This window comes from Echiichthys vipera (genome assembly GCF_963691815.1).
Source record: "Echiichthys vipera genome assembly, chromosome: 20".
Lineage (NCBI taxonomy): Eukaryota > Metazoa > Chordata > Actinopteri > Perciformes > Trachinidae > Echiichthys > Echiichthys vipera.
The window spans coordinates 16302707-16319367 of record NC_139845.1 but is presented as its reverse complement, the minus strand read 5'-3'; the positions used below and the strand labels follow the sequence as shown (position 1 = coordinate 16319367).

The window sequence follows — 16661 nt, the reverse complement described above, 5'->3', positions numbered from 1 at the left end:
TTGTGTTAACAGCTTATGGATCTGACCTACAGCCCTAGCTGACCGTGCAAAGGTAAATAAGCCATTTGAAATAGCCTCTATGTCCACGTGGATGTCACTCTTGTCTGTCGAACAATGACATCATTAGAAAATCTGATTTGGTATGAGCTCAGGCCAAAATAATAATAGTAACATTAAATGGCAAACTGGTCATTCTGTCTCGTTAAACAGCAGTGGTTACAGCTGTGGCTCCTGAAGACAAAGGTGGTTTGACCTGCTTGTAGTGACGTTGGTTAGATCTCAAGAAAGGAGGCCCCCGATTTGGACATAGAGGCTTAAAAATGAGATATTTAAATCCAGCACTTGATACAAGGAAAGCAACACTGGCACACATACGCTGACACACTATACATAAAGGGGGAACAAAACAGGATTATTTACAGGAAGGCTACCTCTCTTTTTCACTTTCATACATCAATCTTCATTCCACCATCTCCAAATCTTCATCTTGGAGCAAGTCTCATTCAACTTGATGTCCGAGGGCAGTTTAAGCCACTTTAGTATTAATTTGATCTTATCATCTTGAGTTTGGACCTGCCATCCGTGGCATTCAAACATGGCTCAGTGTTGAACTACTGCAGCTGTATCCGATCCAGATAATCACTTTTAGTCAGCCAAGGGTAAGTAATCCATCTTAAGCCTCTGATCACATTACTCTTGTTCCTAATACATGAGCGCTGACCGTTGTTGTTGCCCTTGCCATCAGGTTGTGAGGGAGCAGATCCACGGTGAACAAAAGAGAAACAGGAATACACAACAACAAAGTTATACCAGAGAAACAGTCCTGAAGACTCCCAAAAGCCAGTAGTGCAGCACTCGAAGTTTGCTCGAGGCAAATCAACCCCCTTTTTCAAACCAGCAGTGCCCGTCCGCCATCTCTCAACTGCAGCACAGCTGCTCCGACACCAGCAGGGTGTCATAGCCGTAGATCTCCAGCAGGTGGAGAAGGAACAGCCTGTCTCCGTGGGGATCCAGACCCATGGCCCTCACGCTCTCCTGGGTCAGAGTGGGATCGGGGCTCCCTGCTACCTCGCTGAGGGTCTGGAAAATCCTGTTGTTTTGCTCCAGGAAAAACCTGGATAAGTCAAGATTTAGACGTAAGTTGATAGTTGTTAGGTGTTTTTTTGTTTTTTTTTACTCAGCTCCACACCTAAAAATATCTGCAAAGTTGAATTTTTCATTTGTTTTGTCCCCCTTGTCCTGTATGCTTTCCTCCCACATCCCCACAGTTTTCGTTTCATGTCTCTATTCTCAACAGTTGCAGTGATAAGATGGAAAAAGCACACTAAGCAACACAAAACTGCCCTTTGTGAGATTTAACTACAGTTACTGTGAGAGAGAACGGGGAATTCTGTCAGGCTCATTACCTCTTTAATTCAATTTTTGTCTAAGCTGCCATTGTGTCGCCTCGTGAAAAAGATCAAGTTGTGTCTGCTCTGCGTACAGTGGTTAATCAGTAGTTTACGACTCACTGACTGGTTAAATGAATCATGTTGTACTTACAGAATAAAGAGATCCTCTTCACTGGACACACAGTCTCCATTCTCCTCCTGGGAGTACAGCAGCATCTGCCTGTACACACACAAACACACACACACACACATACAAAAACACAGAGACACACTTATTTCTAGCTGTTCCTTTGACCTACAGGACAGAGTGCACTATTTGTGATGTATACCGACATAATTATGGTACACTTTGTGCTAGCAGCTTTGTGAGCCGAATGCTTACTGTCAGTGAGCATGACAAAATTATGCTCAAGTTAGCAGATATAAAGGTTACTATGGTCACTTGTGAAGGTGCAGAGCCCTGAAGCCGTGTCCCTGCTTCTGCTGCACAGCTGTTCACGCCTTTATCCAAAGTTGATTAATGAACTCAATGCGTGTCTAAATTGCACCAAATTTGACAATGCACATCAAAGGATCCTCAGCGATACACCTGCCAAGTAAGGCTGGGAACTGATACGTTTCTGCAGAAATATGAGTTTATTGATACCAGTGCTTGTATCGATTCTGCTTATCAGTCCGATTCTTTATCAATTACCTCATGGATTTCTTTCTGTGTAGAAAAAAAAAAGTCTTCCTACACAGGTTTTTCAGCGTCAATGACCCTCTTTTATTACCTGAGTCTGAACACAGGGTTCATGGAGATAATATTTGTACAGAATTCTCTTTTAATTCGATTTTCATGTTTCTCAAAGAAAAATTCTGGTAAGGCTGGACTAATGTTATTATAACACCACACTTTGGAATGTTTCTCTCTCTACACCATGACGCCTCCTTGTTGCAAGTTTCCAGAAGCGTAGGCGTATGAGTTTGACATTGTTTTGCAATGTGCAACTGTCGGTTAAAGGAACTGATGTGTTCTGAGGTATACAAACCTATTTCCAGTTACCGGTTTTCAACTGGAAACGGTTCTCGATTCACATACTGACTGCCAAGAGTGTAGTAGATCGGAATGCAAGCAGTAATCCGGTTGCTACCAGCGTTACCTACCTCTGTTCTGTGAGTTTGCGATATTTCTCCCTGTCTGCGGTGCTGAGGCGGAGCAGAGGCTTCAGGCCGTCTCTGTAGGTCTTTACATTCTGATTGTCTACATACACGTCGTATAGATCCTTCTTCTCCTCAAAGATCTTCTCAGTAGTACCTTTAAGTATACAAACACACACAGGGTTATGATACACAAGATGTTAATCATACCTGCAAAGATGTATAAGAGCCAACTCCTTCAGGGACTGGACACAAATGTGAACATGTTTTGAGCATCCACTCACACGCCACGTAGGAGAGCTCGTTCTCCAGGGCGCTGATATCGGCCACGTTAACGTAGAAGAAAGGGCGGAATTCGGGCACGGCTACGCCTATCCCCGGGATGGAGATGTTTGCCAGGCAACAGCAGCAGTACACTGAGGCGGAAAGAGGGTGGAATCAGACCAATGATGTGGGAGAGAAAGAGAGTGACACAGGACTGTGTGTGTGCATGACTCTTAGACACAAGAGCGGCTTCAATCTTCACACTGAACTCCAAAAATGTTGAAGTATTCCTTTAAACTTCTATTCATACAGGTCCATTCTCACCCCTGTAACAGACCACGCCAACGGGCGGAGGAGAGAAGATGAGGATACGTCTGCGGAGGAGCGCCAATTTCCACAGCACCATGATCTGCTCCCCAAAGAAGCGGATGAACTGGGACATACAGCCCGCAGGGTGCGTGATCTGCTCCAGAGGTATTCAAAAAGGTTACTGAGTCATACAGCGTAAAGAAAAGACCAGCTGACATAGTGGTAGAAGTGGAAATGTGCCTCCCTACCTTCATCTCAGGGTGCATGCTGTGGTTGATTGCAGCTCCCCAGGCATTGGCTGGACATGCGGTAACAACAACGTCACCACAGGGGGGCAGAAGTGCTCTCTTGTCCTCGTAGAAGGCCTCCAGGGGAGAGTAGTGGCCTGGGGACTGAAGCTGGAGCCTTTAGCAGGGGGACAAGAAAATACTATTACCAGTGACATTAAAACTGTAAAATTCTTAAAATAGTTAATATATAAATATATAAGCATATTTTTCTTCGACGTTCATTTACTTTTTACTTATAGGAAACAGGGAACAGGAGTTGGAAGAAGTATAACTTATTTAATCCCACCCCTTTTCCATAATAAGTAGTATTTCATGATTTATAGTATATATAGTCAATAGAATTTCTAATATATTAATCACCACTAATCTTAACTTTATTAAAATATATAACTTGATTTCAGCATTATTATTTATAAATTATAATATATTAATCACCACTAATCTTTACTTTATAGCAGGATAGAAATTAATTTCAGCACATTTCTTCATCATTCATAACATTTGAATCACCACTTATCTTTACTTTATAAAATATATAGATTCATTTTAGCCTATTTATATTTCAAATATATTAATCACCCCTTATCCTTACATTAAAAAAGTTATAAACTAATTTCAGCATTTTTATTTATCATTCATAAGATTTGAATCACCACTTATCTTTACTTTATAACAAGATACAAACCAATTTCATCTTATTCTTTTCTCTTATATCAACTACAACTCTACATTACCTAATATTAAACTCAATATTATTTTATATTCTAATATATGATCCCTTCAATTTTACACTAACAAAATAAGTAAATAAACAGTAAATAAATTATGTTTAGTCAAACACAGTTTCCTGTACACTGTGAATATTAGTTTTAGTTACATTGTCTTTTCCCTGTTCAGCATCTTAGAGTACTGCTGTGCATCAGGCAGCCACTGCTTTTTAGTTAATGCACATAGTTTATTTACAGATAGCTTGGTTTTTCCTCTAAGTAGTAGGTTTTCAAAATGACTTGGACAGACGTTCAGCCCAGAGAGCCATGTTAAATTGACACCGAAAAAGTGGAATGAACAGTCACTCATTAGTGCAGAAACAGCATAGAAAAGATCAGCCGCTGCTCTTTGTAATACACAGTCAGTTGGCTTGGAAACGCATTCAGTAACAATAGTATGGACTATCCTGAACTGCAGTGGGCTGGATGTCATTCTGGGAAAACATACAGTATACGACCAAAGTACAGAGGACAGACCGCTGCTCAACATAGCTGGACCCTGAGAATGTGCTGCTTTTATAATAAGGCTTTGTTAATTATTCTCAGCTGAAATAATCCAGACGGGATGTGTGGGTTTCTTGGCACCTCAACCTGGTTCCCTTGGATACTATCTGATCAGGACTGCCTCTATCATATTCATCTGTGATTAATCTGTCATTATTATATCATTCATTATTTATTTAGCCTTAATCCCATCACAATTTCAAGCCCTAAAGTGGCATCTAAATCCCAATTAAACAATATTTTATTTATAGTTTTTCCATCATATCACAAATCAAGAATTTCACACACTTTCCTCGCCTTAAAAAACACTACACTAAACATAAAGATGGAAAAAATAGCAATAAAGTAGAAGTCAAAGGAAGGAGAACAGAAAAAATGTTGCTGCAGCAGTTTTATATGATACAGTGTGTTATTGAATTCTAAGTTATTTCACCCTTATCATTGCTTAATTGAATGCATGGGGTTTGAATCTTATTTTCTTTTAAATCACATGTCTTGTCTGACAAAATGGAAGATATTCAGTTTACAAGTTTGCAAGAAAAGCAGCAAATCCTCATTTTTGAGAAACTGGAACCAGCAAATGTGGATGAATAAATGACTTCATTTAATTACTTATCAAAAGTACTGTATGTTAATTTTCTTCCAATCAACTATTTGAGCAGTTAAGTGATTATGTATTCTTGTTAGCATCATTAGCATGTCCCTGTAAAGCTAATGAGTTCCACAAGCTGAAAGTGCCAGGAGAAGACAGATCAGACAATAAAGAAAGGAGGAAGAAAATGGAAAAGGGTGGGGGGGCAGGAATTTCTAAATGTCTCTTAGCCGCCTCATGACCAACAGTGATCCCTTTATATAACTGCCGTAGCAGTCAGCAGATGGGGAATCTGGAGCAAGCTACGTGGGGAATGATGAGTAAGGAGCGTGACCGCGGTGTGACTGGAGGCCAGAGTGTGGGAACTGTGGAGAGGGATCAAGGAAAGGAGAGAGAAAGCGGGACTGACTATAGAGAGAGCTATGTTCAAAGAGAAAGCGTGACGGGTGTGACCGATCATGGGATGTAACTCTGGAGTACACGGGCCGGTCCACACCAGCCGGGTTTAAAGATAATGTGGTGTAAGTGTAGCAGAGAAAAGGGAATCACAGATAGTGTGAGAGTGATCTATTTGAGATGAGGGGAAAAGAGAGGAGAAGAGGAACTAGGCTAAGGACAGTCAAAAGGGTCCACTACTGGCCCCTAGTGGCCATATGTCAACTTCCATGTGGACTAATATTGCCATGCCTGAAGCCTCATACTAGTGGTAGTACTGTAGTAGTGGTTGTAGTATCATGGGACAAGAGTGAAAAATGAAATAACTTTAACTTTCATTTGATAAACAATGAATCATTTTAAGTAGACCCAAAGTCTCCCAAAAGACTAAATGATGAACTTTTGCTGAATGTCATGCTATAACTGTTGGTTTGAATGTTTTTTTAAAAAAGGTCAATCATGTAGAATTTATTAGATAATAAGCTCTCTCTCCATTTGGTGTATTCTGGAGTTACGTATAAAACAAATGAATATTGGTCCTCCGCACTTTATTTCTAGCATCTAATATATATATATATATATATATATATTCTACTATTTAATTATAACACTGGGACATTTTTATACTAACTGATGAATGGGCCCCTATGTTCTTTATTTACAACTGTAAATGACTAGAATCTAATGCTTACGATGTAAATGGTGTTAAATGTATGACACTCAAAAGTGACATGTTGTTACTTCTGTTCTTATTTTCTTTCCTTTAAATCATTTTGATGACATTGTTTAATTCAGCTGCATTTTAAAGGAAAGAAAAGATAATGAAATGTTAAGATCTATTTATATACTTTTCTAACTTCATTATTGTTGTTTTCTGACTTCTGAAGCAAACCACTGAATGACTTTTCAAACCAACATCCAAAGTCCTCCAATGGGATGACTGGTTGATTGAGGCAGCGCCTATGTATATATTAATATATTATATAAATGGAAATGTTTTAATGCTGCTCATTATACCTGATGAACGTCTGAAAGATTATTATGAAAGTTTTTAGCTGTAAGCGGACAGTGCGCGGTACAACGATATTTTCAAGATGACACTTTCCTCTGATGCACCTGTCACTTGTTCCAGCTTCTCAAAATGAAGGTGTCTTTGAATTTCAATCTGAATTTTAAAGTCAGAAAGAAAAGTCAAATTTGAACACCGATGATACTATCATCTCCTGAGGAAGAAGCTGTGGTATGATCATAAACTCCCACACAGCTTCTAAACGGACATTGAGGGGGGGTTGTTTTTGTTGACTGAATATCTTTATGATTTAGTATGTTGGCTGGACAAACTAAGCAGTTTGACGTTGTCACTTTGAGCTGTGGGAAAATCACTATTTTGTGACATTTTACACATGAAAGAAGTTGTTTTAAGCCTGTTGTTTGGTGAATGTAACAGCTCCTGCCGTGTGCATGCGGACCGCTCGGTGGTATCAAACTGGCTCCTCTTACCTGACCTGGTGCTCCAGGAAGCTCATGTAGCGGTAGAGCAGGGTGTACGAAGGAGACAGGATCCCTACCGACTTCATCCTCGCCCCCCTCTCCACCGTGCTCTCCACCGCCATGTTGGCAAAGCAGGCGAGGCCAAAGTAGCAGCCCTTTCGGAAGTAGCTGTGGATGGATAGAGGAGAGAGGGAGACAGACGAAGCCATGAGTCATGAAAGGCAAAAGCTCTGCCAGATGGCTGTTTGTTTTGGGGTTTCTTTTGCCAGGCAACACTTTGTGTCATTCTGTCCTGCCAGAAGAAAAACATGGGGCCGCATCCTAATACTGAAAATGAGCTCCCTCCCCTTGGTTATGTCCTTCAGGATGCAAAGAAGTTCCTCTATTGTGCAAATGCTTACATGAAGTCTGTGGAGACCCGGTGAGAGCCGCTGGCGATGGCTTTGAACTCCACCCCCTCCAGGTCCATGTCTTTGGGCAGACACCACTCCAGCATGTTTCCTATCACACCCAACACAACACAGGAGATGACGTTAAAACATGCAAGCGAACAGGCGAGAGCTGATACAAGACCGGACTGTCAATGTATTATCACCGTTTCATTTCATGTTCATGAAACAACAGTGGCACGGCCCGACTGCGTTCCCTGGAATTCATTATGTGGCGGTTGAGCACTGACGCTCGTTCGGCAGCTGAGCAAATATGGTCTGATAGGAGCAGGGAGACAGAGAAGGTGACTCAGCCGGTGTGGTTTTTCAATCTAATCTTTAGCTACACGTATCAGTCTGTGGAGTTTCTGCAGCAATATGAGTTCAGACACTAGACTGAGCCTTACAGGTCTGTATCTTCCGCCTGTGCCTGAACGCCAAAGATACTCTAGGACCACTCTCACAGATGTCACTGACTTTAAGTATTCAGCTTTAAGTGCTGTGCAGTGCAAAGTGTCTATAAAAAGCTATTTCCAATACTTTTTCATTACATATTTTGCATCCCATTTGTGGACTAAAGCACAAAATCATCTCTGATATGTGATATATCATGTGGCTCTTGATGCTTGACGAAATTCTGTAAGAAATTGTCCTCAAAATCAATATTAACTGTCAGACTGATTCAGCTATATTACAGGGGAAGTGCTTCAATTCCTCCTAGTACTAATTAATCCTCTTCTTGCACTAGTACAGTACAGGCTCAGAAATGTTTTAGGAAATCTTCAGGTCTCATTTGTTTTCGCTTAAAAGCAAGGAAGTGTCGGCATGTCCTGATCTGCTCTCCCTCCCTTGCTTCATTTCCTGTCACTTCTTTGCTGCACTCTCTAATAAAAAGGGTAAGAATTAAATTCCCTCAATTCTCTCAAAAACACAGAACTTTTTCATCCAGAATATTATCCTCAAAGACCAACATGCAGCAGCTAAGTACAGAAGCTGAACCTGATTTTGTTTGATTGTTTTTCAGGTGGATTGCTCAGTAATAAGTAAGCGGAAGCTAGCTTACTATCTGTGGGTGTAGAGAATAGGGCCATTTTTTAATTATTATTATTATTATTGTTATTTCCTGCCAAAACACTACCACAACTGTATTAATAATCCACATTGTGTCGTGATGCTAAGTCAAAGGTATATTGTAACATAAGTGTTTAACATTAGACTGCCACCTGAGTGACAAAAAATAATGCAAATATGAAAAATATAATGATGTACTGAATAAAAAAGGGTATGGTTTCCTCTACAGGTACACATATAATGATGCACCACAGCCAGCTGTTTTGCAATATTTCATTACACAGTTATACCTATTAAATATTCTGTTAAAATCCTATACAGGTGCACTGCGTACAATAATGTTTCCTGTTTTATCTCATCACAAGTAACCCTGTAAATCCCGTCTCTGGTATTAAGGAAACATGCAGCATTAGCTCATTAGTGGACTGAATGTCCAGGTGTTATATTATTGACTACTGGCTTCAGATTGAGGCACTCCCTGCAAAGATCAGATGGAGTTCTAATATCAGTAACCCTTCCCTTGAGCAAACCTTTTAAAAAAGCATTTTTATGATAATCTGTTATTATAACCATACCCCATTCTCCTGGTTTCATGTCATTCTAACATGCTGCAAAATCCTAAAGCACCCAGCTCCACCCTGTAGGGAATCTCCTCGGTCGCTCGCTCACTCAGGTATTTCCTCTATCATTTCTGAAAACACAAGATCTTATGCATCTTAAAATGATTAGCCCCTCTAGGTAAGTAAGCTGCCTTGGCTGCTATTTCGCAGGGGGCTCACCCTATCTTCAACATGCCCCTCATTAAAAATGTAAAGGCCTGCCCTGCAGAAAGGAGCAGCTGATTGATTTCCACCTCAGAACTCACCCTGACATCTTGACATGTCTGTTCTGTAGTAGGCTTACAGATGGCTTTTAATTATGTCTCCAACCTTTTGGTCAGGCCAGACAAAAAAAAAAGCCACACCTGTAGGAGAAGCTTCTGCAGACTTGGTACAAACATGCGCTCTTCATTTTTGGGCGTCAAGTCAGACACAGGAATTACTTGCATTAGACGAGGCAGGTTCCATCTGATCTCCTTTTTTCCTCTCTATAAACATGGACATTTCCCTCCCTCTGTTGCTTATTAGAGCGATGATAACTCCATGTTGCATATTATTTTTATGTCCCACCTGATCTGGTATTGAATGTAACCACAAAGACCGACACAATCTGGTCCTTTTCCTCCCATTTCACCATCCTGTCCTCCAGCGACACCTCCCTCGACCCTGCATCCGAGAGATGCTCCCCGTTGTCGGGATGCAGGGCTTCATCCTTTCCCGCCGGGGTGGAGGTCGCGGGTGGCGGGGCGCTGCAGCCGTCTGTGTTGGAGACAGACCTACTGGGAGTGGGACCCCCTGGACCGCTGCTCCACCCAAGCCCCGGCGCGGAACACCCCGATGAAGTGCGGCTGTTGGAGGGGCTCGCCAGTCGCTCCTTGCAGTGTGCCGCCGGTGCCGCTCCGCCGGGCTTCTCCGCGGACGGAACCTCCTCCCAGTCCAGCAGAGGGGCTCGGTCCGACCGCTCCACCATCCTGTCGGCGGTCCCGCCTCGTCAGTCTCACAGCGGATTGTAAATGATGTCTCAGCCGACAGGCACCAGGTCCATCCGTTGAGAATTATAGCTCAGAGCAAGCCCCGCATTGTAAAGTTATTCTAAACTGTTCCGAACGGCTGCATGTTTACATCCAATTGCGCGTTGCTGCTTTTACGTCTATCTTAATAATCTTTATTGTCTGGGGTGATCATAAATGTGATGCTGTTGAGAGAGAGGGCAACTCCTTCGTCTGATGTGAGCTGCATTCAAAAACATTTCACCAGTCACTGTCAAACTCCCTCTACTAAGAATGCTTAGTGAACATTTGGGAACGCGACACCGTTTTGACTTCTTGAATGCACCCTGTAACACAACGTCATTGAATCCTTTTTCACAAGCAGCACTTTCGATAAAACAATATATGTTTTTATAAATCAGATTCATGTGTATATACTTTGAATGGTTATTTATGTGTCAACTAAATTTTTTGTAAATTTTAAACTCGTTTTATTAATTGATATTTGTCCATTTTACAGTTAAGCATCACAGTTTGGATATGTCGAATGTTGCCTAATAAAATGAACGCGAGTGTTGTTTTTTTAATTAAAAAGATTCGATAGAAACATGACTTTTATTACATTTTCCAGAGTCATACACAACGGCAAACATGTATTTATGTGTAGAAATAATAATAATAATAACGTAAATTAAAATGTACAAAGACAGTAAAACGTAAAAAGGAACAACAACATTTAGCGGTCTGCTAAACTAAGGGAGTACATTTAAAATGCCCAGATAATCTAATAGTTTTGCCAATTTATTTATTTACTATTAGAATAGAATTTATATTTTGAGTTTTAATTTTTCCTTAGTGGTCACATTTGATATAAAATCTGAATCTTTAAAAATATAACAGGAGGGTAGTATGTCAAGTTAAATTCACCTTGTGAGACCGTAAAGAAATTAAAACCTCCCTCAGCCTCAGCCACACTCTGAACTATCTATCTGAAATCCCCAATACCACCCAAAGCAAAAGAGGTGCATTTTAAAACAATGTATAAAGTGTAGCCATCTAAAGATTTTCTACACTACAAATTTAACATTGACTTAGCTCTATGTGCGTTTTGTAAAAAGGCAATTTAAACCACTACACGTAACTTTAGTAGGCTACCTGTTTAGTTACAAAGTTCCTGGGTGGCGGTGAAAAACTGGTTGACAATTTCTTGACCAAGTTTTACAACTGACGAAATTATTCTTGGCACCACAAGGGGAATTGGTGAATGCGGTGATTATATTGGGGATATTTTTTTTTCAAATCATAGAAACAGATATTTAAAATCATTCCCTCACTTTCTAGTATTTAAGAGAGAACCGTTTAAAAAAATATACTCAAATATAGGTTATCTAACTTTTACTAAGCCCCCTTTCTTCTACAATTATCTGTGATATTTGAATGCAATGCTGCATCGACACACTTCGAATATAAATTAGTGAATTCCCTTATATGTAAATCTTACGTCTGTCTTGTGTTTCCACATGCAAGCATGTAATTCACTAGTTTAACTTTACTACATGCAATGTACTGAATTCGGAATTATTTAATAAATAAATGTGGTTATAGTAACGCGAGACTTGGTGACGAGAGTTAGTGACTCAGCGACACGTCAACCACACGGAAGAAGGTGTCTGTCCAACCAACAGGACTGTATTGCTGCTCGAAGGACCGTATTCTTGTCGAAATGGGTGAGTATTTTCGTTATTGGACGATAAAAACAGGCATTTCTCCTTGAGTACCCATAGCCCCCGTGCGTGTTTATGTTTAGACACCGGTATATCTCTGTTATGTACCTTCCTGCTTCATTAAACACTTAATGCGACTGCTGCCTGCTAACTTAGCTAACGGCAGTTTTATTTAACTTAACGTTACTGTGAGAATACCGTATGTTTTTGTCCAGTGTTTGGTGTGGATAGCTCCTAATGTTTTGTTTCCGAGCTATTCGGGCTAGCTGTTTCCTTACATCCGTATAGGACACAAGAGAACAAACACGACACCCTGCGGTCTTTAGTTAATTCCATAATGTCATATCGCCAGTTACTGAAGCTAAGCTAACATCAGCTAACTTGCTCAACCACCTGGGCACTGACAGCTATTTAGGCCACTGTCATGCAACTGCGGAAAAGAGCCGGGTTTCAAACAGCGCCAGGTGAAGAACAAGTCTTTCACATTTCTCTCTGGTTCTGCGAGTCTGGACCTCAAAGTAACTACTATATTGACACTTGATTTTCCATTGATGAACAATTTTATTTTTGATTATTTGAGTTCTCATTAAATGTATGCTAAGTCAAAACGATGGAAAATGCCAATTGTTTTGACGAGCCCACAGTGATGAGGCAACAAATCCAAAGTATGTGATTCATAATGAAGATGAAGCAAGCAAATGTTTGTTGTTTTAGATGATACATAAATAAAGAATACTTTCCCCAGCACTAATTTCTTCCCCTTTTGTGCATTCTTCAGGTGGCTTCTTCTCTAGTATCTTCTCTGGCCTGTTTGGCACCAGGGAGATGAGGATCCTGATCCTGGGTTTGGACGGCGCAGGAAAAACAACCATTCTGTACCGGCTGCAGGTTGGAGAGGTGGTCACCACAATCCCAAGTATGTACTGGTTTGTTCTAGTTCTATTTTTACATACTTATTTGTTATTTATTCCTCCTTACAAAATGTCCTTAATCCTTAATATCAGTTCAAGGTCCAGTTCAGACCTGGCATTAACATCCATTTCACTATTAGTGGTATAAGAACAACCTATTTATGTACAGTAACTAGATCATGAGTGGCTCTGACCAGTAATCCTGCAGGCAAATGCCTGATAAACACCGGCGACCGGTCTGATCAACATCCATTTTTTGACACATGACTGGAGAGAAGCTTCACTGGCTTTAATTAAATTAACTCCAGCTGATAAAGTATGTACTGATGTCAGCAAGGCCAGCTGCGATACCAGGAGAAAACCAGATTAGCTTGATTAGAAGGCCAACAAAATAAAAATAATTCTTTTTTATAGTAAAATAATGTATAGGGACACATCTAAGGCAAGATTGTTTGCCTTATTAAAATCATGAGGACTTCTAAAGATGTTCTGGCCATAATCAAACAATGCTGATTTAATTACATGTTGCATCCAAAAATACTGACTGTTTTCTGTGTGCAGCCGATCGCACACAACAGTTCTTTACAATTTTAGCAGCCTTTGCCTCGTTATTTGTCCATGTGAATGTGCAGATGCTGAATACTTGCATGTTTTCCACTTGGGGGAGTAACTATGATGAACACTTCTACCATGACAGCACAAACATTTCCTTGCACATGTCACTGTGGTTTGTTAATTTGACAATTTTGTTGAGCACCATTTTATACAATCTATGAGCACCATTTATTTGGAATACAGTAATACTGTAGAGTTGAAGTTTTATTATTAATGAGTATGGAGAAACCTAAAACATACATGGTAGTAGCTCTCCAGCTACTCCAGCGCTACAAAAACAAGCATCATGTTGCTTCCATACCCCTCACATTAATGTTTACCGCAGTACATATCATAATTGTAGTACTCAGTGGACAGTGGATTTTAATCCGGCTCACTTTCTGCGCTTTCATTGTACCCATTTTGGATTTCTTCCCAAACAGCAATCGGCTTCAATGTTGAGACAGTCACATACAGAAATCTGAAGTTCCAGGTGTGGGATCTGGGAGGACAGACGAGTATCAGGTAGGTGTAAGTGGCAGATGGTGGCTGTGCTTCAGCGAGAGATATTGCGTAGAAATGTATATGTGTGGAACATGGGCCTAGCTCCAAACTGAACCTTGGAGATTTTGTTAAAACTATAGAAATAGAATGAGAGTAGAGCAGAAATTAAACTGTTTTCTGTGATAATTGAACTAGTTCAAAAGAAAAGGGCCGTCAGCGTTGTGCACTGACCAGGGAAATGGAATGCGTTATCCCACTATACAACGGTCATAATTCTTTGCTATGCCACACATAAAAATGTCCACTGCTCTGACCATCCTGATATACTGATTTGAATGTCAATTCAACTTTCTCTCTATTTCTATGGTATAAACAGAAAAAATAGTTTATACGCGTGTATATATAATAGGTGAATTTATTTCCCCCTCACTTTTCAAATGTTCTCACTGCTCCTCTGTCTGCATGACAGGCCCTACTGGCGATGTTACTACTCAAACACAGATGCCGTCATCTACGTCGTAGACAGCAGCGACCGCGACAGAATGGGCATCTCAAAATCTGAGCTGGTGGCCATGTTGGAGGTACGTAGACTTATTCTCAGCTATACACTCCTATACATTGAGCCTAGAAGGATGTGAAGATATTTCATTACAAAATCCAACCATCATACTAGCAGCAGAGCCAATTCCAACACTTTGTCCAGAGTGAAATACAAAACAACTGTATGGAATTTTGAAATGGAAAATGTGTAGGAACCCTGTTTATAAGCTGCCTGCCACATGGCAAATCTCTGGCTCTGTCTCTTTTCATGATGTCATTCTGTGTCTTTGTATTTTTTATCCAGGAGGAAGAGCTAAAGAAAGCCATCCTGGTGGTATTTGCAAACAAACAGGATATGGACCAGGCAATGACACCAACTGAGGTGGCCAACTCTCTGGGCCTCCCTGCCCTCAAAGACAGAAAATGGCAGATCTTTAAGACCTCGGCCACAAAAGGCACAGGCCTGGATGAGGCAATGGAATGGTAGGCATTACTATACTTGCTGTATGAAGAAATAATAGAAATAGTTGAAGATTATTTTAAAATTTGTATGAATTAGGAAAAACTCAACATCTTATTTGATATCTGCTGTGGTGAAACGTCACCTGTGAACATGGCAAACCATTTTAAAGCAAAAGACAACGTGGAAGGTTCATAAAGACATTTTATTACTCCTCAGTATTGGTTCATATTGCACAAGATGTTATCGGTTCTGTGTTTACCGAGGTTTAATTGTATTTTTCTTTGTCCTCAGGCTGGTGGATTCCCTGAAGAGTCGACAGTAAAGGCTCCCACTTATTCTGTGTACATACTCCTGACCTTTGACCCTGCTGTGTGAAGCCTTGTGACTGACCCCTCCCCACTGAACCATTGCACTCCTCTCCCCCCCTCCAAATCTCCAAACCCACCTGAAGCCTTGGCCAAGCCCTTCCCATGCCTAACTCCTCTCTAGCCTGGGATTTACAAGTGAAGGCTGCAGTAATGAGTGGACTGGGCACACACACTACGCCACCCGCTCCTCCAATGCTGTTGGCACAAGTGAAAGTTTTAGAGAGCTGTACAACTTCAGTCATGGACAAGTTGGTATCTACATTTTTGTGTCCTGAAAAGCCAGTCCACTCAAACAGCTGAAAGATGATCCGTAGTTGATGGAAGCCAATGTCAGCAAGATGCAATGAAGATCCACTGGGTGGCAGTGTTTTCCCACAAAGGCTCAACTATCAGAAGTTCCAGGCTACAAATTTTTAGTCCTGAACTGAGCAGAGAGACAAGGACACATCACTGAGATCAGCAGCTGCCCGATTGCCAACTTATTCGACAAGTTTTGATTAGAATGCTGGACTAGTCATATAATACTGAATTTCTGTGTATGGTGCAGAAAATATTAAATCCAACCTCATATAACACCTCTGTAAACAACATTGTTTTGGGATTTTGCCCCAAAACACAGGGATACCAGAAAGAAATACTCATCCACCATACCTCCTTTGGCCAAGTGTTACTGCAGCCTGGGCTGTTTTTGTACTATATCGTCAGGCAGATACAGTGTCATGGATTTCTATTGTTTTGTTTTCTTCCTGTTCATTTGTGTTGTCCCACTATTTTTAAAAAAGAAACAATTTAGTAGTTAAAGCCTTTTTCCAATCCTTGATTGCAGCTTTGACATATTAGTCATTTAGTTACTGAACACTAACTGTATGCTCAAAGTTTAAAGGTTGCATATTTATATCTGCTTGTACAGTGAAAATGATTCACAGTAAAGATTGCTATCAGTGATTGTACCATTCTGTGTCGAGTGTTTGATTTTGACTCCAAAAGACAGATAACTGGTAAAAATTTATCTTTTTTTTAAATTACAAAAAGTTGTAATGGCACAGGATATAAATCTGAGGACAATTTGTTCACAGCAGTAAAAAAAAAAAAAAAATCACATTTGTGTGAATTGATGTCATTAGCAATACAGAGCCGTCCTGCTGTGTAACAGCTGTTACATGATGTCTGGTGGATAAACTAACAGAAGAGGTGCATGGTTAGTTGGGGTTTTCACAACATCCTTGTTCCTCACACACTAAGCAAACCACCAGGGGGAAACATCTGTTTTCTGTCCTTTTCCTGCCC

The 16661-nt window shown here is 40.5% G+C and overlaps 2 protein-coding genes across 2 annotated transcripts; one reads left to right on the top strand and one right to left on the bottom strand.

Annotated features, from left to right (window-relative positions):
* Positions 1-849: 849 nt before the first annotated feature.
* On the bottom strand, positions 850-10251 carry LOC310962311 (DENN domain-containing protein 11-like; the record flags this gene model as incomplete). Its single annotated transcript, XM_083934724.1, has 9 exons — positions 850-1114; positions 1543-1611; positions 2538-2688; positions 2816-2947; positions 3120-3258; positions 3353-3509; positions 7193-7351; positions 7585-7684; positions 9852-10251. The coding sequence occupies 9 exons, from the start codon at positions 10249-10251 to the stop codon at positions 919-921; spliced, it is 1503 nt and encodes a 500-aa protein (XP_083790850.1). The 3' UTR covers positions 850-918.
* Positions 10252-11922: 1671 nt separating this feature from the next.
* On the top strand, positions 11923-16508 carry arl1 (ADP-ribosylation factor-like 1). The gene is made up of 6 exons (XM_083934883.1): positions 11923-11997; positions 12773-12910; positions 13943-14024; positions 14473-14584; positions 14848-15026; positions 15298-16508. Exons 1-6 carry the CDS (start codon positions 11994-11996, stop codon positions 15326-15328), a joined length of 546 nt encoding a protein of 181 aa, XP_083791009.1. The 5' UTR covers positions 11923-11993; the 3' UTR covers positions 15329-16508.
* The last annotated feature ends 153 nt before the right edge of the window (positions 16509-16661 follow it).

Coding starts and splice junctions, on each gene's coding strand:
- arl1 (XM_083934883.1), top strand. Junction 12,911..13,942: donor GGTGGTCACCACAATCCCAA/GTATGTACTGGT, acceptor CTTCCCAAACAG/CAATCGGCTTCAATGTTGAG. Junction 15,027..15,297: donor CTGGATGAGGCAATGGAATG/GTAGGCATTACT, acceptor CTTTGTCCTCAG/GCTGGTGGATTCCCTGAAGA.